At 43.0% G+C, this 17,315-nt stretch overlaps 1 protein-coding gene across 3 annotated transcripts in view; it reads right to left on the bottom strand.

Moving 5' to 3' along the window:
• The window catches only part of LOC147021316 (insulin-like growth factor 2 mRNA-binding protein 3-A), a 77,755-nt gene that overhangs the window by 48,006 nt on the left and 12,434 nt on the right, over positions 1 to 17,315 (bottom strand). For all 3 annotated transcript variants that reach the window (XM_085891153.1, XM_085891150.1, XM_085891151.1), the window contains exons 3-4: positions 12,811 to 13,013; positions 9,940 to 10,000 (exon numbers count right to left, since the gene is read on the bottom strand). In XM_085891153.1, the coding sequence (XP_085747279.1) occupies positions 9,940 to 10,000; positions 12,811 to 12,988 (239 nt within the window). In that variant the 5' untranslated portion in view covers positions 12,989 to 13,013. The remainder of the gene's footprint in view (positions 1 to 9,939; positions 10,001 to 12,810; positions 13,014 to 17,315) is intronic.

Genomic DNA, 17,315 nt, shown 5'->3' with positions numbered 1-17,315 from the left:
AATGGAGAGAGTAGGATTGGTTCAGACATGTGCTTGAAAGTGCACACAAAGTGTGGAATGGTGCTGCATTAGGTGTTTGAGGTAGAGTTTCTTGAGACCGCCCCATGCAAAATAACTTGACTCGTGCCTCGCCGCAACTGTCTACATCTGGAACTCCATACACTTTGCAGATGAAAACTTCGGCCGATTTGATGATGTTATTGGTAATTTCATCGTTGCCTACAGCCCGAGACTGTCCAATAGGTCATGGTGTTCCTTGAACACTGGCAAAGCAGTCAACTTGCGGTGACCAAAGAATTGAGACACCCCATCACACCCCGTCAAAGATTGAGAGCCAAGTATCACGTCAACTTGAGGGGCTGCCAAGTGCTTTTGAACATTGTACACTGGAATAAACTTGGGGGTCTTGGCAGTGACAGATTTCATACATAAATATTAATATGGCATCTTGTCATCATAGGCCAGCAAATAGCACCAGTACTGATGTCTCACACTGACATGACTGAAGAGTCCACATTGGCATGAAGGCAGTTGAGTACTGGAGGGGTATGTCTCCTCGTGATCCGCTTCAAGTGGAATCACATCAAGCTCTGGGTCTGAGTCTTCACCGCTGTCGGTTCTGCAAATCCTCCAGAAACAACAATTTTGTTTGTAGGGCTGTATTCAATAAGGTCAGGTCAGGTATGGGAGCATGTGCCAGAACAGCGCGTCGCTGCATCCACTTTCCACCGGTACTCCAGGGGCCTCCGTCTGGCCATCCCCGAGGCAGATGCCAGGACCATCCCCATCTCCTTAAGATGCCGGTCAACCTGCTGCAAACACGAGGAATGTGGTCGGCCCATTGGCCTCCTCCACTCAGGAGCCTCCCTCGCTGAGAGAATCTGGTGAGCAGGATCAGCGTCAGGAAAACGAGCCACATGTCCATACAGCCGCAACTGACGCTCACGGACTATGCAGGTAACAAATCTCATCCGAGTCTTTCTCAGCAACCGCTCAAGAAGGTGATCAGATAGAAACAAGGCAAGATCTTTTGTTTTCTTCCAGTGCCATACATTTTGCCCAGTTTGCTGGTAGTGGTATTGGTTGACTTTCTGCACGACATCTCAGGTTGTAAGCTGTGTTTGCATTTCACTCTTGAGCAGAGTTTGATGGAATCTTTCCAACATCTATAAAATGCTACGTTAAACCTGTCATAAGTTTCTCCCATGTCGTATACCGTTTTGGCAAATGTTTCCGCATATTCAAAATGTCGTTTTTTGCTGTTGGCTTTCCCAAAGCCATCACCAATGTTTGGCCATCAATGACAAAGCAGGTTGTCCCACTTAAAGCCACAGTTGTCAGGGTAGTGGCATCAGCTGATGCTGTAATATTTTGTTTTGGTGGACTATGTGCTCTGCTCTGCAAGCAGTTATTAATCTTTGTGAGGTATTTCTGTCCACTTTAAGAGTTCTGCTTGCTTTATGTTTGGTCGAGAAAGATAGACAGTACAATGAGGCAAATGTGGGAGCCTGATTCTTCTGTATGGGTGCTCTGAAGTCTAAACGCTCTTCAGTCACATTCCTTGCATCGACGTTTTTCAACAAAGCTTTCAACTGAATTTGGCCCAACTGCCAAGCACCAAGCAATGAATTTTGAATGTCAGAGGTAGCCAGATTCTTGTTGACAATATTTCCTAGTGTGGATGCAACTGCAATGCCTTTACCATCTGATCTTCATCTGCAGCATCTTTGGCCATCCTTTCTCTGGTATGCTTACTACCTCCACCACCGAAGGTGGATGGAGGTTATGTTTTCACCCCTGTCTTGTTATTGGTTCACGAAAAAATATTTTCACCAAAAAAATAAGTGACCACTATATTCGTTATTGTTGTCTGTCTGTCCGACTGTTTGCATTTATGCATGTATGCATGTCTGCATGTCTGCATGTCTGCCCCGAGCATCGCTCCGTGGGTTTTGATCTGATCCTGATAAACTTTTGGTGGAAGGTTTATATCATGATCTAGTTGTGTTTCCTGAGAATGGGCGTGGTGCGCCCATGATGGGCGGAGCCACGCCCATAAAATGTGTTTTTAGGGGGTAGCCCATTTCAATTTGCATCTTCTCCTCGGGGGTTTGTCGAATCTGACAGGGGTTTCGGTATTTGGTTAGCCCAATGGCACCTGCATAGCCCCACGGAGCTCAATTTTTCATTTTCGTCCCAAGGTATATCACAAACTGATCTTCACTCTTTCATTCCTCTTTTTTCCCGCCTTTGGAATAAACTTCCTCACTCTATTCTTTCCCATTCTTCCCTTCAGGCTTTCAAAACAGCTGTTCACCACCACCTCTTATCTTCCCCCATCCAAATCCTCGATCTTTTCTACCCCCGATAATCCACCCAAGCCCACTTCCTTCAATTCTCCTGCTTTCCTTCCTGAAAGTCCCTTTAATGTCCATCTTCCCCTCGCCATGTTCCCCGTCCCATCCCCATCCCTCTCCCTTCCACAGTTCACCTGTGTCTGTTCCCCAATGTTTTGTCCCTTCCACTCCCGCCCCTCTTGTCTCATGCCTCCTTGCTGTGAGTTGTGTGTTAGCTCTCATACGAGCCTCGACCAAGGAAAAAAAAAAAAAAAAAAAAAAAAAAAAAAAAAAAAAGGTCAAGGTCACAATGTCACGAACTTAGAAAATTGCGAATTTTGACATAAAAAAATTATCTTCTCCGAGGGGTTTGTCGAATCTGGCTGGGGTTTCGGTATTTGGTGAGCCCAATGGCACCTGCATAGCCCCATGGAGCTTGATTTTTCATTTTCGTCCCAAGGTCAAGGTCACAAGGTCACGAACTTAGAAAATTGCGAATTTTGACGTAAAAAATTATCTTCTCCGAGGGAGTCTGCCGAATCTGACAGGGGTTTCGGTATTTGGTTAGCCCAATGGCACCTGCATAGCCCCATGGAGCTTGATTTTTCATTTTCGCCCCAAGGTCAAGGTCACAAGGTCACGAACTTAGAAAATTGCGAATTTTGACGTAAAAAATTATCTTCTCCGAGGGGTTTGTCGAATCTGGCTGGAGTTTCGGTATTTGGTTAGCCCAATGGCAGCTGCATAGCCCCATGGAGCTCGATTGTTCATTTTCGTCCCAAGGTCAAGGTCACATGGTCACGAACTTAGAAAATTGCGAATTGTGTTTTTAGGGGGTAGCCAATTTCAATTTGCATCTTCAACAAGGGGGTTTGTCGAATCTGGTTGGGGTTTCGGTATTTGGTTAGCCCAATGGCACCTGCATAGCCCCACGGAGCTCGATATTTCATCTTCATCCCAAGGTCAAGGTCACAAACTTAGAAAATTGCGAATTTTGACATAAAAATCCATCTTCTCCGAGGGGTTTGTCGAATCTGGCAGAGGTTTAGGTATATGGTTAGCCCAATGGCACCTGCATAGCTCCACGGAGCTCGATTTTTCATTTTAGTCCCAAGGTCAAGGTCACAAGGTCACAAACTTAGAAAATTTCGAATTTTGACAAAAATCATACGACCACCCAAACTTTGAGAGCCAGCATGACAATATTTTTTATGCATAATCTTGAGGTCATTCCCCACCTAAAGTCTTGAAACCATTTTGCTCGATCTCGTACACCTTGCCCGTGGCGCCCCTTCAAGTTTGTGTTTACGCTGATTTCATCAAAGTATGGATAACACTGAACAACAAAAATTTTTTACTGGAGATGTGTAAAGTGATTTAGACGAATTTGGGTACGCTGATTTCAAAAATCATAACCGTGTTGCTGTATCACGTCAGGATTTTCAATAACAGAAATATTCCCATTGCCTACAAGTCAGGATTTCAATGAAATTTACAAAAATTCATTTATTCATTTATTTCATCATGAATGCTTCAAAATTATAGAAATTACAGAAAAACTCCACTAGAATGTAATTAAAAATGCTTTAGGCATTTGGCTTTGCGTTTGTGCTGCTCTGTGTCAGTTTCACGATGCAGGAACCAGCAGAAATCGCCCATCATGTTCGGGTTGTGCCGCCCTTGGTAACGTGTCTCCATGAGTGAAATCTCTTGGTGGAATCGCTCGCCGTGCTCGTCCGAGACTGCTCCCAAGTTGTCAGGGAAGAAGTTCAGGTGCTGGTGTAGGAAATGGATTTTCAGGGACATCCTGGAGCCAAGTTTCCTGAAGGACTCCAGCAGCTGCTGCACTATTTCTTCATAGTTGTCCGCGCGCTCGTTCCCCAAGAAGTTGTCCGTCACAGCTTTGAAGCTCCTCCACGCTGCCAGCTCTTTGGGGTTTAGAGTTGTCGGAAAAGTTTCGTCCTTCATAATCTGTCGGATTTGCGGTCCAACAAAGACACCAGCCTTGATCTTGGCCTCCGACAAGGTGTTGCCAAACTTTTCCTTGAGGTATAAAAACCCACGCCCATTCAGATCCATTGCCCGTACAAAACTTTTCATCAAGCCGAGCTTTATGTGGAGTGGTGGAAGGAAAACCTTGGCTGGGTCGACAAGGGCGACATGCTTCACGTTGTGTCGACCAGGTACATGCTCTTTTCGCTCTTCCCAATCTTTCTTCGTCCAGTGATTCTTGTCGTCTCTGCTATCCCAGAGACAAAGGAAGCACATGTATTTCGTGTAGCCTGACTGCAGCCCTAACAACAGCGCCACCACTTTCAAGTCTCCGCAGATGTGCCAGTTGAAGTCATTGTACTTGATGGAATCAAGCAGCTGCCGCATAGTCTCATAGGTCTCTGTCATGCCGAACGCGTGAGCCAGTGGGACTGATGGTTTCTCGTTGCCATTGTGGAGCAAAACAGCCTTCAAGCTGTTCTTCCCCGAGTCGATGAAGAGGCGCCAGTCTGCAGGATCGTGATCACACCCAAGTTCTTTCAACAGACCGTTGATGTCACTGCAGAATGTCATCGTGTCTTCCATCTCAAAGAACTCGGCCATGTCTCTGTGACGTGCTCTGAACAAGGATATCTTGGTGTTAGGTTCAAGTAGATTCCACTGCTGCAGCCTTGATCCAAGCAGCTCTACCTTCGCCTTTGACAGCGAGAGATCTCTTACAAGATCATTTAAGTCTCCCTGGTTCAGAAGGTGTGATTCTTGAGTGTCGGGTTCAAAAGGTTCATCATCACCATCCTCTTCACCACTGCTTACAGCTATGTTCTGATCAGCTGGAGGTGTTGGAACGGGGTTCTCGTCATCATGAGGCACAGGTTTACGAGCAGAGACGCAGTCAGCGTACTTGATGTGACCTTTATTCTTCTTGTTGAAGCCGGCGATGCTTGTGCAGCAGAAATAACAATCATCATGATGATTCTGCGGCTCACGCCATATCATGGGCACCGCAAATGGCATGCTCGCGCGCTTGCCCACCAACCACTGAGTCAAGGTTGTGTGACAGCTTGTGCAGCAGATGTGTGGTGCCCAGCTCTGTTCTTGGTCCCCCACCTTACACCCGAAGTAGTGAAAGTAGGCGGCCTTCATTTTCACTGCTGTAGATATACTTCGCTGTTGATCTTTTTTGGTATACCGACCACAGACATAACAGAAGTTGTCAGGATGATTGGTACAGGAACGCCTACTCATCTTTATCTGAAAGAAAGAAATATAACACAAGTTAACAACAATTGTACGAAATAGACATGTTAAAGACATATGTAAATTTCATTGAAATCCTGACTTCTAGGCAATGGGAATATTTCTGTTCCTGAAAATCCTGACGTGATACAGCAAAACGGTTATGATTTTTGAAATCAGCGTACCCAAATTAGTCTTAATCACTTTACACATTCCAGTAAAAAAAAACATTTTTGAAATTTGTTGTTCAGTGTAATCAGAGGAGTGCAAAATGGCATATAGCCTATATGACGTTATATTGTTCCTGGAATGTTCCAGAGGAAGTTTTGCACCAAAGGTCATAAACCTTGACCTTTGACCTTTAAAGTTCACAAAGGTCAAATTTTCAAAGTTGTGGGAATCAAACCGGATTTTTGACCTTCTTCGACGAACTAACTCCAATAAGCTATAGCACGTATCCTGTTTCCGTATTTTAATGTCCACAACATTGTTTTGTGACCTTTAAAGGTTATGCAAAGGTCAAATTTTGATAGTTGTGAAACGAAACCGGGTTTTCGACATTTTGCAGCTAATTACCTGTCACTCGTACCACATCATGTTGATCATTTTTATAACTTGGTCAAACATTATCACATTGTCTCATCCTTGACTTCGGAAACAATCTACATCGTCAAATACCGCTCGTGAACCATCGTCGTCTTCAGACTTGTGCTTGTTTGTGAACAAAATATCTCAAAAAGTTATGGACGGATTTGGATGTAATTTGGTGGAGAGCTTGGGTATGTGACACCAACGAAATTAGATTTTGGTGAAGATCTGCATCCAGATCTGGATCTGACATTGTAAAAATTATTTTTCACCAATGAGCGATAGGAATAAACCAATATATAATACAATATCTCAAAAAGTTATGGACGGATTCAGCCGAAACTTGGTGGATGACTTGGTTCAATGAAAAGAACAAGCTGATTAAATTTTAGTTCAGGTCCAAATCCAGATCCAGGCTTTCAGTGGGATACAAAACGTAAACTAATCAGCCTGCCAGAGGTATGCGCTCTACCGAGTGCCCTTCTTGTTGTAGGTGTGGTCATCCTCTTCTGCTCCATCTGCTAGTGTCATGGTCGTGTCCATCTGCTCAGTGCTGAACCAATTCTGGTGATGCCATTGTTCATTTTCTTTCCAAATTGGACCCTGTCGATATTGTATTTCACCAATTATATTCAGTCATTTCATGATCTTGAAGAAATATTTTTTTAATCTGACAACTGTGGCTCCCTGTGTTAGCATACAACTGACTTGCTGTTTTAATCTATGGACAAGTTCATTGAAGTGTTGTTGTTCTCACAGTCATCATTATTTCACCTATAACTGCACCATAGAACAGCTTTTTAGGGAAGTTTGTCTAAGAAAGGCATGTGTACAATGTGGAATGGAAAAGTATCTCGTTTATCAAATAATTTGGTGTGAAATTTATTAGTATTGATATCGATTTGTAATACCAAAAGAGAAACTGAAGTGAGAGTTTGATTTTCGTTTATTTTTTTTTTTAATCAGAGTTATTTTGGATATACTGTTGGAAAAAAACCAGGTGTAGTGGTGTGCGCCTGTAATCTGGCAACTCGGAGGCTTGGGTTGGAGGATCGCTTGAGGACAGGAGCTCTACGCTGGGCCGCACAATGAGAGGGTGTCGGGCAGCCCAGAATCATGGCGAAACCCACTCCTTATCCCTGTGTCGAAAAAGGCGACCAGGGTTGCGTCAGGAAGGGCATCCGGCGTAAAACCTGTGCCAAATCAGTATGCGGATCATGTCGGATGATCCGCTGTGGCGACCCCTGACGGGAGCAGCCGAAAGAACATCATGATGAAGCCAATACAATACAAACCCATAATTAATTGCTCGTAAATCATCAATTAATCTAAAGATGTTTCCACACCTTCACAGTTGCGAGTTCATTCCTGCACATGTTCTGGATCCAATCAGACTCGTACATGTGCAGGAATAAATTTGCAAAGATCTGAACCCATGGGTATCCCCATTGTCTGCTGGAGTATCTTATTGCCAAATGCAAAGAAAGTGTTGTTTCAGAGAAATGGAACACTTTATTTAAGTTTATTTTTTGAATCGAACTTTAATTTAAAATTTTTGAAAGTTAAAAAAAAAAGAAATTAATTTTAAAGTTAAATTACAATCAACTTTAAATAGAACACTTTATTTTTTGAAAACTACTGCACTTTTTTAATTGGTATAAAAGGTAAAAGTTGGGGGTGTGGTTAATACATGGGTATGGCATAGGAAAAAAAAAAAAAAAGTCTAAGAAACGATCAATGCTGAATTTCAATTGTATTACAAATGAACACTTTTTTTAAGTCAAAATTGCTGTTGAGCTCAATTCCACCATTTAAATTTTAAAATTCAGTTCAGGTTAAGAGTTTGTACAGCGTTTTATTAACCGTGTGTGGAAATTAAATGAAGCCACGCTCGGAAACATCCGGAGTTTAGATGCGCATGTTATATAGAACCTTGCGGCTCTGAAAACGCAATTAAACACAAAAGAAGAACACCTGGTCTCACATCAAAAGAAGAATTATTCACAATAGCTCGTCAAATAACGGAGCACCCATCTCAAATAAGCTTGCACGCAATGTGACGATCAACACGACTGGTCGCGAGAAGGACCGATTCACCGTCATGCTTGCCTGCACCGCAGATGGCGGAAAGCTTCCCACACATGTCGTGTTGAAGAGAAAGACAATGCCCAAAGACAAGTTTCCAGCCAGCATCATTGTTTGTGCACAGCAGAAGGGGTGGATAGATGAGGGACTGATCCAGGAATGGGTGCGCACGATCTGGAGTCGTCGGCCGGATGGCGGTCTCTCCCAATGGTGGAGCATGCTCGTGCTGGATACGTTTAGTTGTCACAAGACCGACGACACCAAAACACTGCTCCGGACCAACACCGATCTCGTCATCATCCCAGGCATGACGACATCGCTCCTGCAGCCCCTCAATGTGGAGAGGACCTACACCAAGAGCGGAAGGATGAGAAAGGCCGACCTTCCGATGATCTGCGGTGTTCATTGTACATTATATTGAATACACTGCATCACATGTGCTGCGGATGATGGCATGACATCACGACGCAGACTCGGGAGGAGTGGTTCATAGTTGGAGTGATGGATTAAACAGATCGCTCTTGATGTTCCTTGGGGTTGTGGCATTTCTCCTGCTTCCTTCATATTGTATCTTACAACAAGATCATCATGGTGTGGGAGAAGATACCGTCAGACATCATCAAGTGAGCATTTTGAAATGCTGCATCTTCAACAACATGGATGGCACAGAGGACATCATTTGGGAGGAGGAGGCTGCAAATGACAGTCACAACAGCCACGGGGACTTGTTCTACCCTGATTCGGACAAGGAGTTACGTGCAGTCTTCGACGAGGATTTCCTTGGGTTCAGCTGAAAAGTTTCATCGAACCCAAGCAGCCCTTTTCAGGGCCACAAATCCACAAGAAATATGTATGACACCAGTATGAATCCCTTTTCTTCCTTTTGAGGGGAAAAAATTATCTTTGCAATATTAAAATATTCCCATCAGAGATGGGGAATCCCCTGCCATTGAAACATATTTTTCAAGATGGCCGCCCCAGTCGGCCATCTTGGATCGGGCCATGCCCAAAATAAATAGGGTTCTTCCTTTTCAGGTGGTACATGTGTGACCCAAATTTCAAATCGATATGGCAAACAGTTTACGAGTTATCGCACTCACAGCTATAAATGTTGACGCCCAGCCAGCCGGACGACCCGGGTGACAACAATATCCCCCTTCCGTCTCTCCTCAACTTCTTGAAAATGAGGATAAGACTGTTAGACGAAATCAAGCAGACATGGGAGTAAGCATGTTGATACCTCCGTCACTTTTGTCCCATTCAAAATTAATGTACAAACATATTTAGATCTAGATCAGAAAAGAAAATTATCAATATATTCATTTATTTTGAGGGTGAAAAACAGGGGTGCAGTAAACACACCGGAAAATACAATACATGAACATTGATTTTCCTTGATAGACCAGTTAATTCTTTTTTGATAGACTTTAATGCATACTTTATCGACTGCTCTGTCAAATGCGGTTACGAGCTTGTCATGTGGAAAAATCATAACTTGATAGACATTTAGCCTGACCCTTGTTAATATTGTGGATCCCCAATCCTGTCAATTGCAGGTTCAGAGGGTGAGTTGGTAATCATTGTGAACAAACAAGAAAGAGGTTGAGTCAGTAAGTCATTGTTTAAAACACACTTTTTCTTTTTCTCCACAAGTGTCACAGTTAACAAAAGCGACCATAACACATTCCTGCCATTTGCTCACCGCTTTCCTCTTGGCACCGAGTGTTCAAACCACAGAGTCTTACCATGCAGTTCAACCCTTCCTGCATGGAAACATCACCAACATGTATACTGTTATCCAGAGACCATAGTCTTATGATGGAGGGGGAATAAAGTTAAAGTTCAGTCTACCGTTCAACCCTGCCACACGAGTTTAAATACTGTTTTTACATTGAATGTTCTTTAAATCAAGACAGTTGCCAGCATCAATGAGCTCAGCCAAAAAAAATACACCATTCTTTGATCTTCTGCAGTCACTATAATCCATATTTAATCCAGAGAAATCTCAAATCAGCTTTAGATTTAAATTTCCATATGAAAGCTTCTCTTCAGTAAAATCTACACATAGAAATGAGACATTAAAAAATAAACAACAAAAAAAGAAAGACATTTCGATTTAAGCAGGTACAGAAAAGAGGAAGTGGCCTAGAGCTCTTCGAGCACTGCATTATAGTGCATGATACAGGGTTTATTTTGGTTAGGAATCCTGATGGAGCAGTCCAAAAATTGCTAACTTCTTTTACAATCAAAAGTTCAATGATAGGATTATTTCTGAGTCAATTTGGGAAATCCTAGTAAAACAGAAGCAGTCAACGAGCCAATGAACAGCGACACTGGCATTCATAACAGCACCGTGGCCGTTTACCAAGCCTTCCATATTGAAGTAATTGAATATGAAAATTAAAGTAATCGAATCTTCACCATTGAGAGATAGGGACAAAAAAATATATATGGCACAATATCTCAAAAAGTTGAACGGATTTGGACAAAACTTGGTGGACAGGTTGGTGTGTGACAAGGACGAATACATTCGATTTTGGTGAGGATCCAAATTCGGATCCAGGCGGAGGAATACACTCCACTGAGTACCCTTCTAGTTTACCTCCGCTACGGAAAGTGGAAGGTGGTTATGCTTTCACCACTGTTTATCTGAAGGATATCTCAAAAAGTTGCGGAAGGATTCGATTGAAATTTGGTGGACAGGTTGGGTGTGTGACAAGAACAAAATGAATAGATTTGGGGGAAGAATCAAATCCGGATCCAGATGTGAGAATATAAAATGTTAAAAAGTGATTCTTCACCAGAGAGAAGCAAACGAGATGTGAGGCCCCGCGAGGAGGAGTGATGGAAGCGACATTTTTTAATGATATGATGATGATAGGCTCCAATGATAGGTAAGGGTTAAAATAGTGCTATATGGCATCAACTCCAAAATGGCCGATGTCCCTTGCATCACTCCCTTGCGCCTCATATTTTGCATGACAGATAAAAAATTTATTGGGCGCAACATGTTCTACTGGATGAGGCATTGAGTGGCGGAGGTATGCGCTCTGAGTGCCCTTCCAGTTTCAATTGTGATGCGGAATTTTTTTCTGGCTGCCGCCGACCTTCCTCTATATTTTCTTGAAGCCCAGGAACCGAATCACTCTTTCCCATTGGCCCTTCGTTTCCACGATCGTGGAATTTTCCAGGAACGTAACCCGCAGAATATTTGAGGGTTGACTGTACTGCGAAGCAAGTTGTAATAAAAATGAACATTTTATCAAGGAACGGTGTGTTGTCTTTGGTACCGTTTAAGAGGATTGTTTGCCGGTAACTGACAAAGCTTCGTTGCAATGTCCACGTATGATTGTCTGCAAAGGGGGTTGCCATCACTTCTCAAGCACGTTTCAACAAGTTTTCTAATATGAATGGTTGAAGATGGTCATCTTTGATTGGTCAAATAATTTTAAATGACAAAGAAATTCCAACAGATTTTCCTACCATGGGGCTTCATCGGAGTTTTCATTTAATGTTTTTTTCATTATCAACGACGTCATCTGTATTTCGACGATTTTTCACAGTTTAAGAAGAAGAAAAAAATGGTTTCTCCAAAGTTGAACACATGTGCATGTGATGTTCCAACATTTTGCTTTCACAGGCGATCATATTTTCAGGGAATTTTCATCAAAATAAGGCAAATTTCAAAGCAAATTTCATTTTGACTGGGCTCTCCAGAGATTGTGGGACAGAATTTTATTCAGCATTTAATTCCTGCATTTGAGGGAGAGATTCACGGCAACGCTCGTCCAAAGCAGCTGCAAATAACGCAAGCGGAGCAATGCCTGTGCTCGCACTCCGGGTAGACGATCGGTTGAATGGTTTTACTACTCTATGCTGTGGGAATTAAATCTGCAGACAATCGGACAAAAATCAGACAGTTTGTCAAGTTCCATTAACATTTTATTTACAATTTGACCTCATCTTGACTTCTTTTTTTTCCTGCAATTCGTTTTTTTTTTGGTTGTTGTTTTTAAAACGGTGACCGAGTTTTCCGTTTCAAGTCACGGATTCTGTAAATTCTGTCCGTTTTCTGTGATCGCAGAAAACCACTGGGCTCGACAAGGTCATACCAACTACCCCAAAAGAAAGTATGCAAATGCAAAACTGTGCCTATCCACAACTATTTTAGGATTCCAGAAGCAGATTCCAATTGTCGCACAACAGCGACCTGTGCCGTCCATGCCGAGTTGAATCCTGTACACAACAGATAGTTTGTCGTATTCTTCCTTGATCAACACCAAATTGTTTCCAGGATGTCATCTAACCCTTTCTACTACTGGATTCCATTTTGCACAATGTACAAGATTCAGTATGGCAGGCACTACACTTCCTGTGCAACAAAAAGAAAACGATAGAGTATTGTGAAGTGGGTTATAGGGGAAAGGTGCAGATGGCAATTGGAATACAAGTATCAAGGTGTGAGGTGAAGGTGTTGGACAAAGAATGAGGATGGTGAGTCATTAAGAGAAGAGGTGCAGCTCCATAATATTGTGTATGGAGCTGCATAATGTGGGAACAATGTAAATTGTACCTGAAAGAAGTCGCAAGGCTCGAAGTGCTGCCTGATTATCCTCACATTTTACGAAGGCAAACCTTCGGCGCATTCGGGGAAGGGAAAGAAGCGGGAGTGAATGCTCTTTGAATAACTCTTGAAGCTCATCAGCTGTAGTCTCCGGAGCAAGATTATCCACGAACAAGCAGTCGGCCATGGTCCAGGGAGAGGGCAGGGCACAGCTGGACGAATCCAGGGAGGTCGGGTGGAGAGAAAGAGGTCTTATTTATATGATAGTAAGTGCACCTGCAGAACAAACTATTACCTCAGTCAATCTATATGATATGCAGTTGGGGTCTGTCGGTTGGTCGGTTCATTCCATTTTTTGGGCAAAGCGTCTGTGCTATCGAAGTGGTCTCACAGTGAAGATTATTCTGGGTGGTTTACCATTGCTTTTCTTGCAGTCAGTCACGGCAGGAATTTAGAAAATGCCACAGTGCCGGGCCAAAATAAATAAATAAACAAGCAGATATCAGAGACAGACATATATACATAGACAAATAAATAAATAAATGCCTTTATCTGCACAAAATATATTGTAGACGAATGCCAAACAGGTCACACCAGCTTATCATCCGAGGTTAAGTGTTCTTCCTCTGCGTCATAAGGAGCAAAGAAGACACTGTCACAGTAATTACCTCCCCAAGCAAAAGTAGACAGAGGTTATGTTTTCACACCTGTTGGGTGGTAGCGAGACTACCCTTATTCTCAGGTTTTCCGTCTGTCTGTATGTTTGTATGTAATGGACAGCTCTGGAGGCCAGGAGTCAACCAATTTTGATGAAACTTCACTGGTAGGTACATACCAGGATCTAGTTGTATGCTTTTGAGCACCGTTGCTATGGACGCCACCGTTGCCGAGCAACGGGACTGAATTTTTTTGAAAAAAAATCCGAATTTTTTTTTTCTTTCGAAAATCAAAGATCAGCTTCCGGGCTTTTATGTGCACTATAATCAACCTCTGTCAAAAACTTTCAGCCCGATCCATCAAAAACTGCATGACGAGTATGCAATTATATAGCGACCACCCATGTCGCCTACCGGCTTGTCTGTGAGAACGATATCTCAAAAAGTTATGGATGGATTCGGACGAAACTTGGTGAACAGGTTGGGTGTGTGATAGCGATGAATAGACTACATTTTGGTGAAGATCCGGATCCAGAACCTAAAATTTTAAAATGGATTCTTCACCAGCGATAGATTGGGCCAAAAACGATAAATAGCATTATATTTCAAAAAGATATGGACGGGTGATGGCAAAACTTTGTGGATGATTTGGAGAGGTGACAAGAACAAGCAGATAAGATTTTGGTGAAGGTCCAGATGCAGATCTAGCCAATCAGTGGGATACAAAACAAACTGTTCAACATGGTGTAGGTATGAGCTCAACAAAGTGCCGTTCCACTTGATACTAGAACGGCACTCGGTAGGGTGCATACATCCGCCAGGCTAAAGGATTTACATATTGCATCCCACTGTTATCCATATCCAGCCTCTTCACCAAAATTGAATCGATTCTTCCTTGTCACACACCTAACCTGTCCACCATGTTTTGTCCGAATCCAGCCACAACTTTTTGAGATATCGAGCTATCGATGCATTGTTTTTGGCTCCATCAATCAGTGGTGAAGAATCAAGAAAGAAATTCTAGTATCCAGATCTGGATCTTCACCATCTCATCAATTTGTCATTGTCACACACCCAACCTGTTCACAAAGTTTCCTGCTTATCCATTCTCAAATTTTTGAGCTATCAGGCTGACAGACTGACACACACAGACATAACGTAATCTCCATCATCCTTCAGTGGCAGAGGTAATAACTGTTTTGAACTCAACGTGTATGAATAAAATACGTTTATAGAACTGTAGAGTATTACAAAACCTTTGGGGAGAAAGCCTCGAGTATGAGAAATGTATCGTTTAAATCGCAGAGATGGTGATACGGCTGACAGCAACAGCAATCTTTCCATTCAGTTTTATACATGGAGATCTTCATAAGGAAGTGCAACACAAGTTGCACACTATTTTTTCGTTTAGTGCAATTGCAATTATTTTGCAGTGAAGTTGAATGCAGTGGATTTCTTCTAAGATAAAAATAAATAAATAAATAACCAATGATGGACAACCTAAAATTGAAAGGTAAGAAGAGGATTTGTTTTTGTAATCTGTCCAGTGCAAAGATAAACAATGTCAAAATAAATTCAGTGATAAATTTCAAATGCGATTATATTTTTAAAGAAATCATGAAATAGATTGAGCTTGTAGTTCGGCATGATATATCGTGGAGGCTCATGAAGAAGTGAGAACACAGAACGGATTACGATGCAACAGAACAAAAAGAACAGCAGAAAGGTATCAAGTAACAAGGTCTCCAGTGAGGGAAGGGGCTGCTGTCTGCTCATCTGAAAGATGTTATGACAGAGGGTGGAGTCATCAGCAAAAAGATGAGAGGATTTTCCAGTCAGAAAGGTCGTTGATGAAGATCAACACACTACCTTGGGGCAGCCCAGCCCTCAAAAGGGAGAGGAGACGAAAGAATCCGCTTGAGCAGCATGCGTTGGCGACGAGAGTAGACTTCCATCAGTAAGCCCGATGTGGAGTTTGCCTTGGACACCAGAGGCAGAGAGTTTGGAGAGTAAGGTGGGGTGCCAGACAATCGAATGCTGGAGATACGTCTAGAGAAATGGCCCCAATCTCATGTCCGATATTGAGCGCATCCATCCATATTTAGGAGAGTAGAAGCATATGTCCAGTATAGAGTGACCAAGTAGAAACCAGAAATGATGGTAAGCCTGGTGTTGGCTTAGCAGTTAGGGTGGCTGGCTTGGGATCTTCGGGTCCGAAGTTTGAGCCCCATTGGCCACTGAATTAACACCAGGTGGGGTTGACTCAGCCTGTCACCCTTCCATGGTCAGCAAAATGAGTACCAGTGTACTGATATAAAGGCACAGCGTCAGCGGCACAGCCATGCGCCAACAAAATGATGGCTAGCCGGCAGCCAAGCTGCCATATGCAAGAAGAAGAAGAAATGATGGTCTGGGATGAGGCCATTAGAGAAAAGGAAAGATTTGAGATCAACTGCGATGATGGATTACATCACCTTGCTAATGATTGGAACAAAGGTAATAAGTCTGTATTCTAGACGATCAGTTTTTGCACCAGGTTTATGTAATGTAGGGATGTTGGCCGACTTCCAAGCAGATACAAGATGACCTAGGGCAAATGATAGGGTGACAAGTTTATAACGGCACAGGCACTGATGCTGCCCGAACCAGTTGAGGAAGCAAAGTTTAAGGAAACTTCTCCACATTCTCAGGTGAAAAAGAGAGCCCAGGAGCAATTGAGTGGCTGTGCAGGGTGGGTACAGAGAGCAAGGGGTTGGGGGACACAAGAATTGGAAGCAAACATAATTGAGGCATTCAGCCTTCTCACAGTCAGCTGCCATTTGAAATGAGCAAAGGGATGGAGCGGAAGCATACTCCAGAGGAGGAGGAGGAGGAGGAGGAGGAGGAGATTGGGACCGTACTCTGTACAGAGCATTGGTGCTGCTGAAGCAGTCTCCTTGGCTATTGGGCACAATCCTGGATGGGTCGCCACTCCGACACAGTATACCAGCATGCTTGCACTCATTTTGCCGACCTCGGAAAGATGACAGGCAGAGTTAACCCCACCTGGTATTAAATCAATAGCTGAGCGGGATTTGAACTCGGGAGCCTTGGATCCAAAGCCCACCACCCTTGCCATTAAGCTTACACCAGCCACAAATACTCCAGAGACAGACTGGCCAAGGTGCTACCAGGTTTTTGAGGAGGGAGACAAGTTTGAAAGTTATCTCTCCTTGGTGGACACACTTGTTTCAGGCTTTGTGGAATGATCCTGAGTTGCCTTCAGCCAGGATTCAATGTACCATTGGAGAGATAGTGGGGGCAGATAACAGCAATTTTTGAGAGGAATCGTGCAAATGATGATACAAATTTAGCACATTTGTTCTCCAGGGGATTCTAATCAAATCTGCCTGATTGGCCATTAGAAAATCCAAATGTTGAAAAATTTGGAAAAAAAAAAAAAAAAAAAAAAAAACTTCAAAAAAAGACAAGATCACAAATCAATGTTGGATGCTGGCTGAGATTGGTGAATGTTTCAGAAACATCATCAAAGACGTTCCAAGTCTGCCACGCAGTTTTCTTCCCTTTATCGCGGAAGGCAGACACGACGTCACATCCAGTGAACGCATGGAAGTATGGGATCCCTCCAGCTTTCTCAGGCTCTATTGCAGAAACTACCTCATGGACTGGAATCCATTGTGCCTTGGCTCCTTGGCCAAAGGCAATTCACATGTTCTCAAGACCTAGTTCCTGTAAGGATGGCAGTACAGATATTTCTATGACTAGTACGTCCGTGTCATTAGCCTTAATGATAATGTACTTGCTACCATCCGTCGTTGCATCCCTGGCATGTACAAATAGTCGAGTGTCAGCTTCTTC

This window comes from Eptatretus burgeri, chromosome 8 (genome assembly GCF_056783735.1).
Source record: "Eptatretus burgeri isolate ZD-2024b chromosome 8, Ebu_testis_v1, whole genome shotgun sequence".
In the NCBI taxonomy this organism is placed as follows: Eukaryota; Metazoa; Chordata; class Myxini; order Myxiniformes; family Myxinidae; genus Eptatretus; species Eptatretus burgeri.
The sequence above is the reverse complement of the archived record's forward strand: the minus strand, read 5'-3'. Positions and strand labels throughout refer to the sequence as shown.